General features: G+C 31.4%; 1 protein-coding gene and 4 non-coding genes across 6 annotated transcripts; 4 read left to right on the top strand and 1 right to left on the bottom strand.

Annotated features, from left to right (window-relative positions):
- The first annotated feature begins 2,039 nt into the window (after nt 1-2,039).
- On the top strand, nt 2,040-5,335 carry LOC106126496 (NADH-ubiquinone oxidoreductase subunit 8). Of its 2 annotated transcripts, XM_013324204.1 has the most exons (4): nt 2,040-2,342; nt 2,627-3,063; nt 5,031-5,063; nt 5,235-5,335. In XM_013324204.1, exons 1-2 carry the CDS (start codon nt 2,060-2,062, stop codon nt 3,058-3,060), a joined length of 717 nt encoding a protein of 238 aa, XP_013179658.1. In that variant the 5' UTR covers nt 2,040-2,059; the 3' UTR covers nt 3,061-3,063; nt 5,031-5,063; nt 5,235-5,335. The 2 variants fall into 2 exon arrangements, with proteins under 2 accessions (XP_013179658.1, XP_013179656.1); XM_013324202.1 differs by lacking the exons at nt 5,031-5,063; nt 5,235-5,335 and having other exon boundaries at nt 2,627-4,020.
- A 6,132-nt stretch (nt 5,336-11,467) lies between these two features.
- Nucleotides 11,468-11,540, bottom strand: TRNAA-AGC (transfer RNA alanine (anticodon AGC)). Its single transcript has one exon. It is a non-coding gene; the product is annotated as a tRNA-Ala (tRNA).
- A 1,193-nt stretch (nt 11,541-12,733) lies between these two features.
- Nucleotides 12,734-12,815, top strand: TRNAS-AGA (transfer RNA serine (anticodon AGA)). Its single transcript has one exon. It is a non-coding gene; the product is annotated as a tRNA-Ser (tRNA).
- A 1,959-nt stretch (nt 12,816-14,774) lies between these two features.
- TRNAS-AGA (transfer RNA serine (anticodon AGA)) lies at nt 14,775-14,856 on the top strand. The gene has a single exon. It is a non-coding gene; the product is annotated as a tRNA-Ser (tRNA).
- A 4,604-nt stretch (nt 14,857-19,460) lies between these two features.
- TRNAN-GUU (transfer RNA asparagine (anticodon GUU)) lies at nt 19,461-19,534 on the top strand. The gene has a single exon. It is a non-coding gene; the product is annotated as a tRNA-Asn (tRNA).
- The last annotated feature ends 691 nt before the right edge of the window (nt 19,535-20,225 follow it).

Raw genomic sequence — 20,225 nt, 5'->3', positions numbered from 1 at the left:
TGAAGATGTAATGATATGAAAGTTAAGAAAATTTTATATATCAACCATAGTGTCTATTAAACTAAATATGGCTGATTAATAGTTGTGTTTTTATTATACAAACATTAAGAAACTTTTCACATCTTAATAAAGTAGAGCCAAGTTGCTTTCAAGTAAAATTCACTGGCAGTTTTTAAAGTAACTAAAAGGCTGAGTTTCGTTACACGTTGAATTTATATTTTAATCAGAAAGTTGTCCGATGCCTTATTCATTAATCTGTGTTTTACAAGATTTTTTTACAGTTTTTCATGAAACCTTTACAGGTTTTCAATATAACGCAAACTTTTGCAAAACTTAACAGAATTTTACAGTACACTTTTCCACTACCAATTTTCTTTTCAAAGGGAATTTTAATTAGAATTTTTTACTAAAATTGATGAAACAATTTTTTTCTAGTTTTTCCAATATCTTTGAGACTCTTTCTAAATATTCATTTTTCAATATTTCTAAAAGTATTAAATACGTTTCGGTAGCATTTTATCCATACAACGTTGACCTTGAGGATAATTTATATAAATTATATTTATAACTTCAAACATAACACAAAAGGAAACATAACTCACCATTAAAGTCACAATGCAACCCGTAACACTAAAATAATGCGATAGTTAGCGTTGCACAAACTTGTTCTACTTGCTGCGTACTAAATATATTTATGACTTACTAAACGTGTTAGGTTGATAGTTATTTTATACTAGCTAAAACAAAACCTCATTTACAACGACCATTCACAAAAAAAACAGGCCTAATTTAGTCCTCTTTCCCCTCTCACCCTTTATCTTATGAGTAAAGGATGGGAAGTGGAAGTGGACTTTCCGGATGAGAGAATGCATGGAAAGGGAAAATATTTTCTTTCTGTGCATCCTCTCCTCCGTCGATTAAAGGTAAGGCAACGCATATGCAATTGCGTATGTCTATGGGCATAAAAAAATGTCTCATAGCAGAAATTAGAGGTATTCCATTGTATTCGAATAGTATTATGCAGAGTTGTTTCAAGGTTATCAGGTTCATTGATTTTTTAAATTAACAACTAGTTTAAACCACATTCTACATATTTCGAACGTGCCGGGAATTCGGGTACGTTGTACTTAATTATGCACATATCAGAGTACTGTGGTAAAATAGTTGGCTTATCTTGATCTTTACGTAACATTTCTATTTATTTACGCAGGAAAATCACAAGGTATTTCCAAGATTATCTAATTTAGCGTCAAAGCTAGCATCGGTGGAGGCGACGCACAGAAAGAGAATATTTTCCCTTTCTATACGTCCCCTTCTACATTAAATTCACTCCACCTTCCCATCACTTTTCCTACAATAAAAGGGTGAGAAAGGAAAGAGGACTAAAATTAGGCCTCCGGGACGCAAAGTCATTAGACTGCATACGGATTAATTCCACTGGTCTGGTCGTGGTATTGGAGCTGGCCCTTTAGTCCAACAGATGTGGTAGTTGCTGACGTCTACCATTGTTAAAATCACGTCACTTGTCTTATTTAATTATCGTGAATGGCTATCACATAATGGAATTAGCTTCGTGGCCTCGGGATATTAATTATTCCGCTGTACCAATTAGACTAGTACCTGAAGGTACAAAGCGAATACCAGATTTGCATAGCTACATTACATAATTGTTTTGCTCGAATGCGCTGTATTCATTATTCATGCAGCGTTTGCATTATAACCTTGTGCCATACAATACTAACATGAAACAGAAATACACGATGATAGTACGAACTCTGTTAAGGCTTTGTATAAACTTTACGGATTTTAAGTTTATCATTATTTAAAAAACTATTTACAATAATGGATTATACTAAAAGAGTCGCATTGTTTAATTATAAAGGGACTCCCTTAGTCATCACTTAGAGACTCACAGTATAAAACTACAAAAATAGCTAAAAAAAAACAAAATATCAAAAAAAAACTCTAAATAGGTCGAAAGTTAAACCTAAACTTTTTGGACTCTAATTTATTCATCACGGTATTTGTCATTTCATATTTCATTGAAACTGACATAAAAATGATTGCTGCTAGGTATTTTATTTTTAAATTCGTAAAATTCGATAGCTTTAAAAGTACGAAATGTATTCGTCGATACTGCCAAGGGAAATGTCCCGAAGAAGGAAATCCGCCTTGTATACCATTCAATCCGTGTGTACCTGCGTACCCCGTCAACTTCTGCAGGCCGAGAACAAAATACGACGTTACCTTTGCCTATATCAATGATGTGCCGCCGAAATCCGGAGGCAGGGATATAGTAGACCGCGCTGCACAAACTGTTTTTTGGACAGAACTTGTAAGAGGTAAATCACAAACTGATATAAAAGCGCGTTTTGTTTTAGTGGAATGACTGTATACTATACCTATTTGTACTGAAACATTACAATGTTTCTAAAGTACTGATATATAAAAGAATAATATTTATAAGTAGAAAATTGAGTAAAGTCTTAACCAAAGTAGATAAATAAAATAATGGATAACATGTTTAAACTATTGTTAATAATTCGTAAATATAAATGCATCAAAAAGGTAAAAATTAGAAATCTATATATCCTAGCTCTTTGTGTATGCGACAATATCATTCCAGGTTTCGCTGTTACATTGGCCCATATATTTAAAGAGCCTGCAACAATTAACTATCCTTTCGAGAAAGGTCCGATATCACCACGTTACCGCGGTGAGCATGCATTGAGAAGATATCCTTCAGGTGAAGAAAGATGCATTGCATGCAAGCTATGTGAAGCAGTTTGTCCAGCACAAGCTATTACTATTGACGCGGAAGAACGCGCTGACGGTTCCCGTAGAGCAATACGATACGATATCGATCTAACTAAATGTATCTTCTGTGGTTATTGTCAAGAAGCATGTCCCGTTGACGCTATCGTCGAAGGACCAAATTTTGAATATTCTACCGAAACGCACGAAGAATTGATTTACAACAAAGAAAAGTTGTTGGGTAACGGAGATCGATGGGAACCTGAAATAGCGAGTAGTATTAGAGATACCCATCTCTATCGCTAAAACGTTAGTTTCGACATTTTTTACGTCTATGTTTAGACTTTATTACAATTTTCATTTCTACGATTTTTTATCAATCTCTTCTCACTGTCATTACAAAACAAATTTTAAAGAGTCGATGATACATAATTATGACAAACATATTTAGTAACGATTAGGTTCGAAATTCAAGATATTTTCGATAATTTTTGAAAACAGAAGCGAATATCGTTTCCAATGCAATAAAAAGATCGTTTTAATTTCTCGTTACCAACAAAAGTGGTAGCGCTTGAAGAATTTATTATTTAAACATCAATGCCCTATGGGAACGTAATTCCATCAAAATTTCGAGAGGAAAATTTTAAAGCGGGAGTACTTATTGGGCGACCTTAAGAGTTCATAAATCATTTATGTAAATTAACCTTACAAATATAGTTAATAATATAACCAATAATAAAGAACATATTTTGTTACTTAAATTTTAATTCAAGATTTCCAAATTAAACCAACCATAACGCAAAAAATAATCTATTGAGAATCACCTCCATTTCGAAGTCGGTTAAAAATACAAAGAGTATAAAGCCGTCTGATATCTGTCAAAGATTGTAAAGATGCAACGTTTACTTTATGCCTAACACCTATTGTTAAGCTTAATAATGGAATGTGTTTACGACAAAACCATGTGGGTATGGTTTGAGAAATTTCCAAACTCCCTGGCAATGATTGAATTAACCCTGGCTGGCATATGCTTAAGTCCTTTAGACTTTGAAAAAAGATAGCGAGTCGATATTAAAAAGAAAAAAATGATATAAAATTTGGATATTTGAAACGCATTGTAAACCTGAAAATGTTTTTTGATCTGATAGTAATTCATACCAATATATCAACTTGATATTCGAGTCCGAGACCTTCTTTGCACTTTACATAACCTCTAAAGTACAAGACAATCTGAATTGTATACAATAAAATAAAATGAACGATGGATATCTTTTATTTTCTTACAAGTACTGAATGCAATTTTATTCAAAACTCTTCTGGTGCGGGCGAGAGAAAAGCCAGAGGAATTTATATTTTGCCATCTCACTGGAAATGAATGTAGATATTTCCAAGTGAAATGTTCCACGGTTTACTTGAACTACTGAATGTCCTAACCAGTGTGCATAGAAACATCTCACTAGTATTATATTGATGTCTCATATACTCGTTGATATATGTTATTCATACATAATATACTTATTCAAGGGTAAAAGGTGAAATGAAATATAAATTCAAAACTATTTTAAAATTTATAGACGAGTTAGTTTTAAGTAACTCCCACTTTAAATGTACTTAAAAGCTTTTCTTTGTATATTAAAATAGAATTTTGGTTCTAATATTTATCTTCAATTACTTGTTAAAATAAACTGTTTAAATATTAACAATACATCTTTTGTATTTAAATAATTATACAAGAAAATGGAGCATCTTTTGTTAAATTTAAAAAATGCGTTAAAATTATCAACAATTTCTTTTTAAGATATATTGCGATGACCTTGAAAGTAATTTTCTAAAATCACCAAACGCCTTATTTCCCTAGACACGTGTAGAATGTATGAAATTTCTCACTGTTTTTTTCTTACCACAAGACTTTTTATCTTATAAATTATCCTCATGGTTATATACGAACATATTATAATGTTGTGTTTCGAAAAAATAAAATTAGAAATGCACAAGTTACTATTTCCAACAAACTCTTTGTCAAGGCAATCTTATTCATGATACTAAACATCTTGTATTTTAATAATTATATATCGATATAACGAAAAAACTTAATAAGCAGCTTATCTGTTCTTGTAGACTATGTTCTACATCTGTGCCAAATTTCATCAAGATCCGATGAGTCATTCCGAAGATATATTCTAACAAACATCCATCCATCATCCATTATTAAGATGAATTCCTAATTATTTTCAATATTTTTAAACATACTAGTCATTGTTATATTTGTATTTTAGAGTGGACGAATCAAGAAAATCCTGATTAAAGCGGTGAGTGCTTTTATATATTTATATAACCAAATCTGACAGTAAACTTCAATTGTCATGTGGGTTCGACTAATGTTAAGGTCGTTAGGATTGTTTGGAGGTATCACATTGGGGGCACGTAACTTATGTTTTTATTACTTCGCAAATGATCCAACATCAACCAACAAATTACAGGGGCCTTTCACATAAGAAGCGTTGCGGAACAAATTATGCTATAACTCATCGCGTGGGAAGGGTACAAAGAGTGAGCCGAACTAAATTTTGTCCAGTCGTCTTCCTTTAATAAATAAACACCAATTTTGTCTAATTTAGTGAACATTACAATACCCTTAAAGTTCATTTATTTATCTTAAATAATCATAATTATTTCTAATGTCTATGAGTAGAGTCAATTACTCTTGTAATATTACAAATGTGAATATTTAGCTACGTATGAATGTATGGACGCTTGTTACAACGTAACTTCAAAATGTTTGAACTTTTCTGAATATTTATAAAAGGGATTACAGTCTGGAATAGTTCATATGCTGCTCAGCTTCTTTTCATAACACGCGTGCGCAGTCGCGGGCGTTAGTACAAATATAATAGAGTAGCCTAAAATTTATTAAGTTTTTTTTTTTATTGCAATAATTGAAATAAAAACATTATATCGTGAATCCTATTTTTGTAATAAAATGTAGTTAATTTTGTTATTTAAATTTCAACTCCGAGTAATTCGGTTTTCATATCGCCTTTTTATTAATCCGCAAAACTTAGTTCTAGGTCTTAATAAGATTAAGCTAATTATCGTCTCAATTCTTTTATCTTGAGAATACGATTGAATATCAATGAGTTGGAACGTAGACTTCAATTGAAACTTCTTTTTATTTGTTTTCAAAGTAATTGAATTTCGTTACCAAGTTTTGTAACATAGTGTTGGTAGATGTTTCGTGTAGATATATTAATACTGATAATCCAAATCCAAGTAATTTTCTACATATAAAGAAAAACAGAATTAAAGAGTGAATTAAAGAATCTTACATTTTAAAATAATTATATTTGATTTATAACGAAATTACATATTGTTCTGTTAATAAGAAAATTCCTGTCTCATCCATGTCTTTTCATTGCTACTATTACCAATATGCAGACACGGAATTTAGTTATAAAACCTGACATTTTTGTTATATATTGTTATTAAAATTTCAACAAAGCAACTCAATTTGGTTACCTCTTTTCTCGTAAGGTATTAAATTATTCTTAGCTTTAAAGCGGCAAAGCGTTCCAGTTTTCTTCCTGATCAGTCGCGCGTTCAGTCGGTTCCCGTTATTAACCGTCTTGCTAAGGCGTCTTGCATGTTAACAAAATTTCATCTCTGACAATCTAATACCATCTACAAAGAGCTTATTTTAAAATTCTATCATATTACCTGTACTTTGTAAGGAAATTTATTATCCTCGTCTTTAGAAAAATATAAATTCTATTATAGATATTTATAAAAAAACTCGCTGTCTCCCACATCTCTGCTCGCATTGTATTAAAAAATAGGTAGTAGCCGTTTGTCAAACGTGCTGAATATGCATATAAAATCTCATAAAAATCGGTCAAGCCGTTACGGAGGAGTTTGGTAACTAACATTGTGACACGAGATTTTTGTGTATTAGATATATTAAAACACTATTTGTTTATTCAAAATCGAGAAAAAGGGAATTCGAATAACACCTCTTTCTTCAAAACCTGTTCAGTTGTTTAGGCTAATAATTACAGCATTTGATTATGTTGAAAAAAAATTTACGTTCGAAATTTAAATTTCTAAATTTTCCAAAATTTTAAACTCAACAACGTGGTTATATTGTGATAAGTTTTAAATTATACGAAAACTTTTTAATCCAACGACTCAAAATTCACTGAACTGAAAACTTTACTGATATTATTTCCGATTCCTATGCGAAAAAGTGACGTTAATTTGACTAAGCTTTTTTAACCCGTTTATTTATAGTTTTGGTAACTTCTAAATATTTTCATATTGTTTAAACTTTATGCTTGATTAAAATATGCTAATTATATATATAAATATCAATTGCTGTTCGTTAGTCTCGCTAAAACTTGCAAACGGCTGAACGATATTATCTTATCTTGGTCTTGATATGTTCGTGTAGGTCTAAGGCAGGTTTAAAAGGTGAGAAAAATTCGAATAATTTTAAAAACCCTTTAAGAAGCTATTTTTTAATCACACGGGGACCAAATCGAGAGCGACAGCTAGTATTGCATAAATATTTGTTAACAGAAATTGTATCAATTTCGCGTTACTCTAAGCGAAGCATTATTTCAGTATTAGTGGTAATACACAAACATAATGGGAAATTATGTTCCCACTTCTATCGATTGCAATATTCAATACTGGTTAAGAGATTCAACAAATCTATGTATTTACTATGTTATGTAAATCCTTTAGTACTAAAGTTTATTAGTAATATTTTTATATCGCGTTCAAATTGAATATTTAATATTTACTAAACTAAACATGTTCAGTTATCACCATTACTTAGGATTAGTTAAACTAATCATTAATTTTCTTTAATTACCTTGTAAATTGTACTCTAAAACTATTATCACAGCCGCTTCGTTATGACTAACAAATTAAGATTATCCAAATCTTAAATTGATTTCACGCTCGGACGCGTCTGTATTAATTAAGTTAACAGGAGCACTATCGGGCAGTGGTGAGTTAACTTAGCGAGTTAACTTAGCGCCAACTTGGCCACAATTAATAGCCGACCCATTTGACAAGAGTCACGGAGTTAATTACAAACTTAGTTTCGCGGAGGCGCAGTTGAGTACCATTTAGATCACCTATCAAAGTAACAGATATGAAAAAGTATATTTAACACTGAGGTTTCACTGCCAAAATATCTGGCCAAAAAGAAATTAGCTCTTTTTTTTAAATAATAAATGTGATGTTAATATTTTTATGTACTGGTCTGCCGGGAACACGGACACTTCTAGGAACACCGATGTACAGAATATTTTACACGATGAGCTAGTGGTTGAAGTTTACTCGTGCGTGTGTCCATTTTATTATGATTTATATCCTAAATACAAGCATAGAATTTGGTGAATATGGTATGTTTCGATTTGTTTTCTTTTTCGGAGTATCATACAGTTGGTTTTCAGTATTTTTATTAGTTAATTACTTAGATTTTGATCATATATGATTGTTAAAAAACTTAGTAAATACCTTATCAATTTAACTTATACCTAATTAAGTTACTTTACGCTATCCTTTACATCACATCTAATGTAATATAAATCCAAAATTGAGTTTTAAACAAAATAATAGAATAGTTCGTACCTAAAGCAATATCAGATGCTCATTAAAATTCACCTCCATTTTGTAAACGACATTATATTTTAAAAGGAATAAATAACCTGCTCAATATCTCAAGGGAAAGCGCAAACCACTCGAATTACCAAAGTTCATTTGAGACGAGATGTCTACTTCGACACAAACTTGATAAGCTTGGAGCAAATCTCATTTAAATGGTTAATATAATATTAAAAATAATTCAACTTCAAACTACTTCTAGCAACCGCGTTATCATTAACCAAGCACTTCATTAACTTAAACTCTTTCCCTAGAAGGGCTCGGCTACCTAATCTAATTTAGGATGACTAGGCCATAGAGCACACTTTCATTAGTCGTCATCTCAGTCGTTATACACCTTCGTGGAGCAAGAGATTTCTTGTTCACGCATCCCATAGACTCATACTAAACCGTTTTCATAAGTAGTTAACGCCTGCATGCATTGGGATGTAGCCCTTACCTTTTCCTTACGACGCAATTTACTCGACAACTGAGTCCCCGCATGACGCGTCGTTAACATTTACTGAAAATTTTCATAAGTCGTTCACCCGTATGCGGGGAATCCCCGCATGATGTAAAACGACCGAGTTATCGACTTATGAAATTGTGCCTTTCTACCAATAGATTATAATTTATGTACTTAATTACTGAGCCACCTACGCTCTGACCTAAATACAAATATTAAGATCAATAATCGAGATAAAAACCATCATATTGAGATAAAATTATTCATAGATATCAAATTTCATTATTATCGGTTTAGTAGTTCTGAAGTTTATCCCAGACATGTCATCAGAAGTGATTTTATAAAAACAAAACTCTTTTCTAAAACACTTCGATACGAGTAGCAATTGCTGTCCTTTTCATTCTCTTTGACAAATCGGAGAGAATATGTGTTGTTGATTATAAAATAAATCTGAAAAACTCCGTTGTATCAAATTACAACATAATAATAACAGTAAAAAGATTATTCGAAAGAATTGTTTTAAAGAGTTATTTTTGTGAATTATATGAAAGTCAATATCAAATTGTAAACCGGCACAAACCATGTAGACGACATTAAAGGTGCCGTCTTGTCTTATCCTATGCGTCATATTCTATTTTCACCTCATCGAATTGACCTCGATAACAGCCTCATTAAACATATCTCATGAATATACGAATTATCAATTTGACAGGAGATGGAATTTAGCAAAATGTTCTTGAAGCTATTTATATGTTATATTCATATGTCCATCTTTAAGCTAATATTGTTAAAATACAAATAAATGTATATTTACTTTAATTTGCATCGAGATCTTTAATCGAATTAATAATCAGGCGCCAAAAGCCCCAACGGACGTTGTTGACAAACTCGGTTTCCGGTCAATATTTCACGTAATGTAATATTCCATCGCGCGAACGCCGCCGCCGCTGGTGCGCTTTCACTATAGAGAAACGGACTATGCAAAAACCCTACCTTATACTAAATAAATTCTGCCTTGTTCGCATAGGTGATGGTAGGATAACAATCAAATACGGGCATATTATCATAATGCTTTATTCTGCCTTAAAAAATTACATACTTGCACTAAACGAGCCCGCAAAGAAGTGTACAACTTTGTCTTTATTAAATTCGAGATAAGTGAATGTATGAGCTTGACGTGTCCTGTTCCTTAAAATTCAAAGTAAGCCTGCGCCTTGTAACGACCATTCATATGCAAATTGGAAATCTGCTGGATTTGAAACTTTTTGTTGCGTCGTAAATTCCTTTGTACGCTGTGAACAGTTAATTGCAAGTTTTTGTACAATACAAAATGTGACATTTAATATTTCACGTCAAATTTTATTTTATTACGTTGGCGTCAGTTAAACTTTTAAATTTAACTCTTTAGTTCAAACTGAAGAGCTGTAGTCTTATTTATACGTTTTTTTTCCTTTAATGTAATTACAGTTAACTTTACTTATATTCTATTTTTTTTATTTTCCATTTTTTATATTCATAAAAGAAATTAATTAAACGCAATAAAATCTTTACTAGGAAAATAATTATTCAGTGAGCTGCAGTAATATATATGTAGTATCGTTAATAAATGGAACATTTTTAAAGAAATGGGTGAATTTTCTCGCTAACACAATATTATGAAACCTTATCCTTCGCAAAATTTTATTTATGTTTCCTACCTTCTTAACGGACTCAAATATGCGAATGAAATGAATCCATATAATGTTATTTAAAGAAATATTTAACAATTTACCCCAAATCCGTACTCTGGTATACATTTCCGTTTATTAAAATAAATTACACCTTGATACCTTCACGCGTTTTTGAGAAAAAGATTCTTGACAGACGGACGGACGGACTACAAAGTTTTTCCTATGAGGTACGGAAACCTAAAAATGAAGAAAAAGCTTTTATTACTTTGATATTTTACAACGAACTTTTTAAAACGAATAAAAAATTGACAACCCTATTCCACAGCTTTCCTTTTATTTTAAAAAAGTACTTAATTAACTTTTAAATTAACTTTATTAAATTGATAATTAAATTAAGAGAAAACCAACTTTTGACCATCATTAAAATTTAAAATTAAAAGTTTAAATTTTGGAGCCATCATTTAAGCATATTGCTTTAGTATCTGACGAAAGAATAGAAAACGCCATCTCTGATTGGGAGGCTGTATTACAATACAGGACGAGGATGTCCCAAATGCGTGAACCGAGATCATACTTTTAGACGAATATGAAAATTTTCAAAATGCTAATGGTAATATACAAATTGTGTAAAAATAAAACTGAAATGATTTATCATCATTTATAATTTAATTTAAACTTTACATAATTATTTCTAAACGAATATGTAGATAGTCAAGCCATATGCAATCATTAACTAAAATTATCTCATAACTTATAGAATCACAAAGGTGATTAAATTTATTTTTTGAAGGATTATTTCCGTATTAAAAGTCGTTCTTAAGAAGTGAAGAACGAAATGATTACTGGCATTTTCGGGGGATATTGAAAAAAAATTGTTAAAAGTGGAAAAAATAGTATTAATAATATAAATCAAAGCAAAATGGGGTTATGGAGACGCCGAGTTTCGATCCCGGTACCTCTCGCCTGCTAAGCAAGTGCTCTACCGATTGAGCTACGTCCCCAGTTACTAAAACCCTTGAATGTTACCATTAAATACTTACAACTAAAGCCTTATTTTGCCATTTATCTCCTTTATTTAATAATAATATCAATTTATTTTACATTTATGATGTGTATTTTAAACTTCTTTACAACATAGGTATGATTTTATGGATTAGTTTTAAAAAATAAGCTTTAAATTAATATAAATTGCACCTCGAGCCTTATAAATAATATTTATACTTATGACTTAACTACAAAAATAAGAACAATTTCACTTAATTCTAAAAGTGTGTTACATTAAAAAAATATTTATAAAATATCTTCACTTTTAATAAAACAACATTTTAAAAACAATCGCTCTTTAGTACAAATAACTGTTTTATCTTAAATATATTACAACTTATATTATATTATAGAGATCGCAGAAAATTATTGTCGTGGTCAGTTATCGCACATCCCCCAGCCCTCTGTCTGGAAGGATCGATCGATTCTATGGGGTTGAAATATATACTTACTTTTGTACACTGTAGCTGTATTGAGATTGACGATAACATAGATTGGATAAGGAAAATTTAGTTCGCCTTCCACAGAGCTTATAAGCTTCTTGATATAGCTATGTTAAATATGCACAATAAAATTTAAAGCCATTTCTATATAAATTTAACAATAATAACCTGTATTTATAATATAATAGTTAATTAATATTCTATGTAACATTCTAACATTGCTACGAAATTGCTACGCTACGCTACGCGCTACGATCCGACGTTGCGAATCTTTGTTTGTCTAACCTATTATTATGTCCCTTATCGAGTTTGTTGAGCGGCTTGTCTTTAATAATAATGTATTCTCCACGTAGGTGTAAATACTGCTATTTTAATTAATAATAATCTCATTTGAGGGATATTATAATCCTAAAAAACTTTAATCCATCGAATATACACACATAAATGTTTTTGAAAAAAAAACACCATTTAAAATCTTTGCTTTTCACTTATCTTAACTTATAATTTAATCAATTCAACAATTTACAAATGTATTTTGTAAAAGTGTTATACAGTAAAAGTCGTTGTAAGGATGCATCAATACACGAAAAGCTTCATATAGGAGGAAAAGCTTTTGTTAATCGTTCGGATTTCGATTCGGGCGGAAGTTCGTGTATCATCGGGTACAAATCTCGCCTACTATTCAATATTACATTATTTAGCAGCAAGCAGTCGTGGCCGAGCGGTTAAGGCGTTTGACTAGAAATCAGATTCCCTCTGGGATCGCAGGTTCAAATCCTGCCGACTGCGAACATTTTTGTCCTTATTTTTATGTTTGTTAAAATCGTTACGCTTTTACCAAGAAATAGTTGTCAAATATCTTTTATGTATTATATCTAAGTGTAAGCCAGTCTTTTAACACAAGAGCTTTTCCTGATGCTAGCATTGTCAATGAAAACGAAAATACTAATAAATGCAATATTTCATACGAAATGTTTACATTTGACGACAATGACGACAACTACAATAGGACTTTTTGACATTGTTTATTGGAAATCCGGTTATATACGACATTACATTTTGTTCGACAAGCAGTGCAAATCGACGGTTACGAGTCGTATGTGCTACGTCAAACACTCTACGTAATACTGCTACGAGAATGTAGAGCACGCTACGAACCTACGAAGCAATAGCACTGAGTCAACATTTTCATACGTTAGACATTTAACATGAATACTGTTTGTAGACTTTTGTTTCTTATGAAATTGTAAAGTTTCAATTTAAATATATAATTTATTTACTATTTAATAGTTCAACAAAATGTACATTAATGTATCATCATCATCAGCTCACTATACGTCCCCACCGAGGGGCTCAGAGCCTACCCTAAGTTAAGGGTGATTAGGCCATAGTCACCACGCTGGCCAAGTGCGGGTTGGTTGACTTCACACATATCTTTGAATTTCTTCTCAGACATGTGCAGGTTGCATCACGATGTTTTCCTTCACCGTAAGAACGTCGGATAAATGTACATATGTAAATCGGAAACCGAAAAACACATTGGTACATGGCGGGATTCGAACCCAGGACCTGTAGATTGCAAGTCAAGTGCTTGACCACTGAGCCACCGACACTCAATTATAACAATTTTTATCTTTGTAATTGACATTAATGTATAACAATTCTTTTTTTTTCTATTAAATTTTTTTTATTAAAAAGGTTGCCTATATATTAAGCAATCGTTACATAGTATTATTACGTATTTAAATTTAATCGCTATTTGTAAAGTTACATATCATATGAAACAAAACTTTTCACTAATCGTTGGTTCCTAAGACACTATATAAAACATTTTGCTACGTTTTTTTAAAGATAATGAGAAGGATGACAATATATTTTATACATAAATTTTGGTCTCAGAAACCAACGATCAATTGGTTAACGTATATTTTTAGCTACAACTTCAAGCATTGAATTCTGGAGCAGCTTTTAAAATTTAACAAAATTTTAAAATAAATTACAAAGATAAAAATACTTTTGAAAAAGGTAAAAAAAAGATTCATGGCAATTGCGAGTCAGCTAAGCATTAGTCAAATTTATCTGTAGCGCTTGCTTGCAAAGGTTAACGGCCACTCATAATTTAAATCTCACACAACAAATTAAAAAAAAATGAGTCGAGTTAGTAACATTACAAAATTATAAGTAACTAAACGAGTCTAGTAGGTAACTAAACTGAATTAACAAAAAATGAACCAACGCATTTAAACTTAAAATAAACATTGACATACAAATAAGACAAGCGACTTTGACGATCTCTTGTGTCGGAGGCAAGGACCTACTTTGGGTCGCTGCGCCAGCAGAGTAAGTAACATACAAATATATGTGTTTAGAAAAAATAAGTTAGATGTGTTTTATAAATTCAAACTATGAACTGGATATTTTTAAAACTCACTTAAGTATAATTCATCAACAAAAACATATATTAGATCATAAGTGCATTAAATACATTGTATTTAGACACTGAACTTAATGTAGAATTTCAAATCTACTAATTTAATGATTTTCAAATGAGATTTGTACAGGTGTTGTTACAGTAAAAAGCTACTGTAAATGTGCATCAATACACGAAAACCTTTATACATGAGAGAGCACGAAGAGCTTTATGCCGAAAAGCGTTTGTAGACCGTTCGGATTTCGATTCGGGTGAAGTTCGCGTATCATCGGGTACAAATCTCGCCTACTATTCCATATTACATTATTTAACAGCAAGCAGTCGTGGCCGAGCGGTTAAGGCGTTTGACTAGAAATCAGATTCCCTCTGGGATCGCAGGTTCAAATCCTGCCGACTGCGAACATTTTTGTCCTTATTTTTATGTTTGTTAAAATCGTTACGCTTTTATCTTCGTTTCAGCCAGTTATTTTACAAAATAGCTTTTCTGATGTTGGCTGAGAATAACACAGTGTAAGAAATAACTTTATTATGGTCAAAACATTCTTGAACAATAATTAAATTACACTCGGATAAAATTTAATATACAGTCCAGTTTCCACTAATTTGATTACTTCAAGACACGGATACAACTTTATTAAGATTATAAGGACTCTTATAAGAGAATTTTTAGCTTAGTAGCTTTACTTCATATAGTGAACTAAATTAAATATATCTTAATAATAGAAAAAGCAATAGATAATAAACATAAATGCAGTGATACAGAGTTAATTTTAGACAAGATCATAGAATAGATTTAATAATTGATTTACTATATCAAGACACAGAGTTCATTTACAAAGTTATTACAAACTGGGATGTTACATTGGTTGCGAGATGTTCTCTATATTCTATAAATCATCTCAAATTTAATCTTCAACAGATGTGCAATACAGCGCAATGTTCTTACTTACGATACAATAATATAATTCATTAACTCTATTCAAAATTGTAACTAAGGAGGATTGAATGACATTTGATATCAGTAATTAAGGGAGGAAATACACAGACTATTATTAACGTTCGCATACACGAACCGCAGTTTTAGTCGCTAAAGCTTGAAGCATTCCGTGCATATCTATAATATACCTTTATCTGTTGGATTGAATTCTGAATCCTAAATATGTTCATTACTTTATCCTTGTATCATCATTACTCGATTACTGTCTACTGCAGTGAAAATATGTCAAGTTGTTTAACCTAGCAAATAGCTTGGCCAACTTCGATGGGGTTTAACTACTTGAATAACTGCCGTATCGATTGCACGGGGAATAATGATGAGGAATATGTATTCTACGTACTGTATGAATGCTGTATGAATACCGAAGCTTACCCAGTTACTTAAGTTCCCCTATATGTTGATTTTTATACTAAATCTAATTTAAGGCATGTTCTTATATTGTTGTAAAGTTATAACAACGAAGTTTTTTCATTTAATTACGTTTGTTTACAGACAAGAATTGTTTTAACAGTAATCAAAAGTATATAATTACCAAATATCCATTTTAATATAACTAATGCAAGAATTAATATAAATCTGTAAAAAAAATATTAAAATTGTGTGCCCGAGTATTCATCATTCCGGGACAGAACCTTTTATTTCTTGCATGAAATTAACAATGTAACAAAGACGGAATAAAATCTAAAGAAGTTTAATATTTTAAAGAGAGAACACATAAATAAAAGAACAAAGTCAACCATCTCATTATTCAACAGCCGTCGGTATCAAGTGTGAAAGAGAAAAATGTTAACAATTTGCATCGGAATTGACGTAATCAAAACAGAATCCGTACTTAACGCAGCAAAAAACGTTAACTCGAGCGTAAACTTTAACGAATATTGTAGTACGTTTTAATAAAACAAAAGAACGGCTTTCCTTGTTGGAGAGTATTAAATTCTTTTGTGATTCTTTATTTACAATGTGCATGCTATATTATGACGTCCTATATACATTAAATATATGTAAAAATCTTATGTATATATGGGTATTATATTCCTATACAACCTCAAAATGATTCTCCATGTGTGTTGATATAGGTCTCTAGAATGTTTATATTCACAATTGAACATGCGTATCAATTTTCACATTATCAGTATGAAACATTGTTGACTAAATGCGTTTAAAACGAAAACATTATAATGCACTTAACATATATCTAAAATCTATTTTACATCAGTGGGCCTAGCACGAAAGTTTGCGAGAAAATATTTGTAACATCATCTACAAAATTAGTCAAAAATATAGGATTCATCGTTTTACTTTTGATACGGCGCTGTACAAATATAATAAAAGTTTTCTTGATTAAATTGTTTTATTTTAAAACTAGGTTTCGCCCGCGACTCCTTCCACGTGGAATAAAAAAAAACTTAATTAGCAACCTATGTGTTCTTCCATACTATGTTTTACAACTATGCCAAATTTCAGCTAAATTCATGCAGCAATTTTAGAGATATCTTTAAACAAACATCCATCCATCCATCCATCCATCTATCCATCTAAATATTTGCAATTATAATATTAGTAAGAGTAAGATTAATTAATCATACATTTTCATGCTAGACCCCCTGAACGCTTCACATTCCTGTTAAAATACCTTAGGGTGAAGCGAACCAACATTACATGATTGATCAATTGTTGATCTAGATTCCGATTATACGAGAGGCAGCGCAACAATTTCACATAACCGCATACCAATGAATGCACGTTGATTTAGTATTGTACATTCTTTTGTCTTTATAGCAAGTTAGTAGAAAAAAATATCTTTTTACCGACACTGTATGTTGTGGTATCTATTTTGTCGAAATGAATGAAAGGAATGACAATATATATTAATACACGTGTTTCGAGAATGAAAACCCGTAGTTACGATCGTTTCATATGCAAATCTTGATTATTACAAACGCGTCTTACGTAGCTTTTTTGTGTAGATCTGCATTTTATAAGACGTTAGTTTGCAAAATAACTTTAAGTCTTATCTATGTATACACTGTTTTCAGTTAAAGTAGCAACATTGAGTAACAACATTGCAAAAAAACTACGTTTGAAAAATTTACTTCTAAAGAAAAACCGAATGCTCTATGTAGCTTTCGTGTAGCCCAGAATTTACAAAAAAAATGGCAAACTTATAAATCATTGAAGTGAATGAATATAGTCTTAATTCGATGAAAATATTTCACTTTGTAATATTTTTTATTTTTAAAATACTTTTTTAAAACAAACAATTTGCCTATGTAATTAGCTTCTTGGCTGGCACGAAAAAGATTTGAAACGCCTTTGTTATTTTTAAATGATAATTACAGCATTGAAAAAGTATTTAATGTTAAGGGTATAAGGAAAATTGGCGGCGCAAAGCAAAGTTAATTGGTGTTCTACCTCGCTGACCGTCACTAGAACTCCAGACTACGACAACAAAGAAAAGGACTTAAAATGGAATATTCTCTTTAATTAAAAAAGATCACACGAAATTCAATTTAAATCTAAAATATTTTTTTCTGTGTATTTAAGAACGATAATAATAGAAAACGGAGCATTAACAATTCAATGTTAATATGGAGAATGAGAAGATATTTTTTACGTTTTGATTAAACGGTCTGTGCTCAATGCTACGATTTATTTGCTACGCAGTTTGTTCTACAGCTTTTCACGCTACGCACAATGAACTACGTTCACCTACGTTCTAAAAGCTAGGCTAGTTTAACAATTTACGCGCTAAGATTTACGAACTTCGGAATAAGTGGTAAGCGCTACGTCGTATTATAGTTCATAGACTTTCGTAGACATTCGTAGATAGGCTTGGGTATAGTAACAATTATCATATATAGCTAGATCACAATCCTTTCCTCAATATTAATATAATTAAAATCTCGTATAATCCCCATATTTTTAATTTGAAGTGTAAGTATTAGATGACAAGATAGCAATGGTTACCTTTTTCCCCGAACTTATTTCGTCCAAAATGAGAGAGCAGATTAGCCTGTTGTTACTTCTAACACAAACACCTAAAAGATAAGCCTCTGTTTGAAAAGGGTTACTTCCGTAGTCAATTGACTATTGGCAGAACTCAAGAGAAAGAAATCTGCTTTTAATTCCTTTTATAAAGTTACTTAATTCTTTATTAAGTGTAATTTAACGAACACCTATGATTTTGACAGTGACATAAAGAGGTTTTTAGAAAGAAAATAAAATGCGAGACGTTAATAAAAATTTTAAAGCTCTATATTTTCAGTGCGTGTTTTACAACTGTTACTTGAAAATGCAATTAATAAACACTTGTATTGTTTTGCAGTGTACGCTGCAGCCGACAACTGCTCGAGAAGGTCGCCTATATACTTTACAAGTTTCTGGCAGTGACGCCCTCTAGTGGCCAATGCACGGTTGTAATTAAAATTCTCTTTTGTATCACCTAGAACAGACAAAGTGTTGATGTCATTTTAACTTATTTTTTCAACGAATTTCATGTGAATGTTTTTTATTATTATACATTTAGGTATACTTCTAATGTAACTGAAAAACAATTATCTTAGTTTACAACTATGAAGTAATTTAGTTTTAGAATATTGTTTACTTGGCAAAGAATACCGTTATATGAATTTTCAACAACTCGCGCAACTATTGGAATAAATTTTAAATTCAACAACTTTAATAATCTATTACTAACGTTTCTTCTAAAAGCACTTTAGAAGCAAAACGCAAAAGATAAAAGATAATAAAATTTATCAAAGTTAAAGTCATAACGTAATAGTTTTGTTGCATAAAATATTCTAGTTGACGACGAAACTTTTTACATATTCTTGAAAAAATTAAACTTTCCAGACCATTGATTTTTATTTATATATAGATAATTAACAAAAGGTTATACCTGAAATAACAAAATCCGTCTATTTTAGTTCTATACTATGTAGATGAAAATGTAAAAAAGTTAAAAAATCGTAGGAAAACGCAGGTTTTCTTTAAAACTCTCAATAGAGCCTCCGTGGCGCAATCGGCCAGCGCGTTCGGCTGTTAACCGAGAGGTTGGTGGTTCGAACCCACCCGGAGGCGAATCCTTGACTCTATTTTATTTTATTTTCAGAATTCATTTATTTTTTATCTAAACCCTAGCATACTAATTAGTAATTGGTTTAAAAAATCTTTTTAAGTTTATGTTTTAAGCTAAAAACTTTAATTATAATAATGATACCAATTTAATCGGAGTTACAACAATCGTAGTATGAGTCCTAAACAGGTCGTTGTCACAATTTTTTCCAATATAAAGGAAGGAATTTTTCCAACATATAACCTAAGCCACATTGCATACAAGGTAAAGTAAACGACGCCATTCAAAATATACGACGTAAATGTTGCTGATAAGATTTGTGATTTGCATTCTAAGCGGCTAAACTGTGTCGCTGGAATGCATTCACTAAATAGCCGCATTGTTCCACCACCAAGTAATGTCTTCACTTGAATAAAATAAATGAGAAATAAGGGCCGATGTACACGTTCAGTACCGAGCAGTAGCGGCAGCTTTAAGTAAATATTAGATTTGCATTGCCTTTACTAAATGTTTACCGTACACGGACCTCATTTTGCTGACGCCGCTAATTATCTTACGAGTATATAAAAAATTCTCGTGTCACAATTTTCGTTCCCATACTCCTCCGAAACGGCTTGACCGATTCTCATGAAATTATGTGAACATATTGAGTAGGTCTGAGAATCGGCCAACATCTATTTTTAATCCCGGGCGGAC

This window comes from Papilio xuthus, unplaced genomic scaffold (genome assembly GCF_000836235.2).
Source record: "Papilio xuthus unplaced genomic scaffold, Pxut_1.1 DF825017.1, whole genome shotgun sequence".
Lineage (NCBI taxonomy): Eukaryota > Metazoa > Arthropoda > Insecta > Lepidoptera > Papilionidae > Papilio > Papilio xuthus.
The sequence above is the reverse complement of the archived record's forward strand: the minus strand, read 5'-3'. Positions and strand labels throughout refer to the sequence as shown.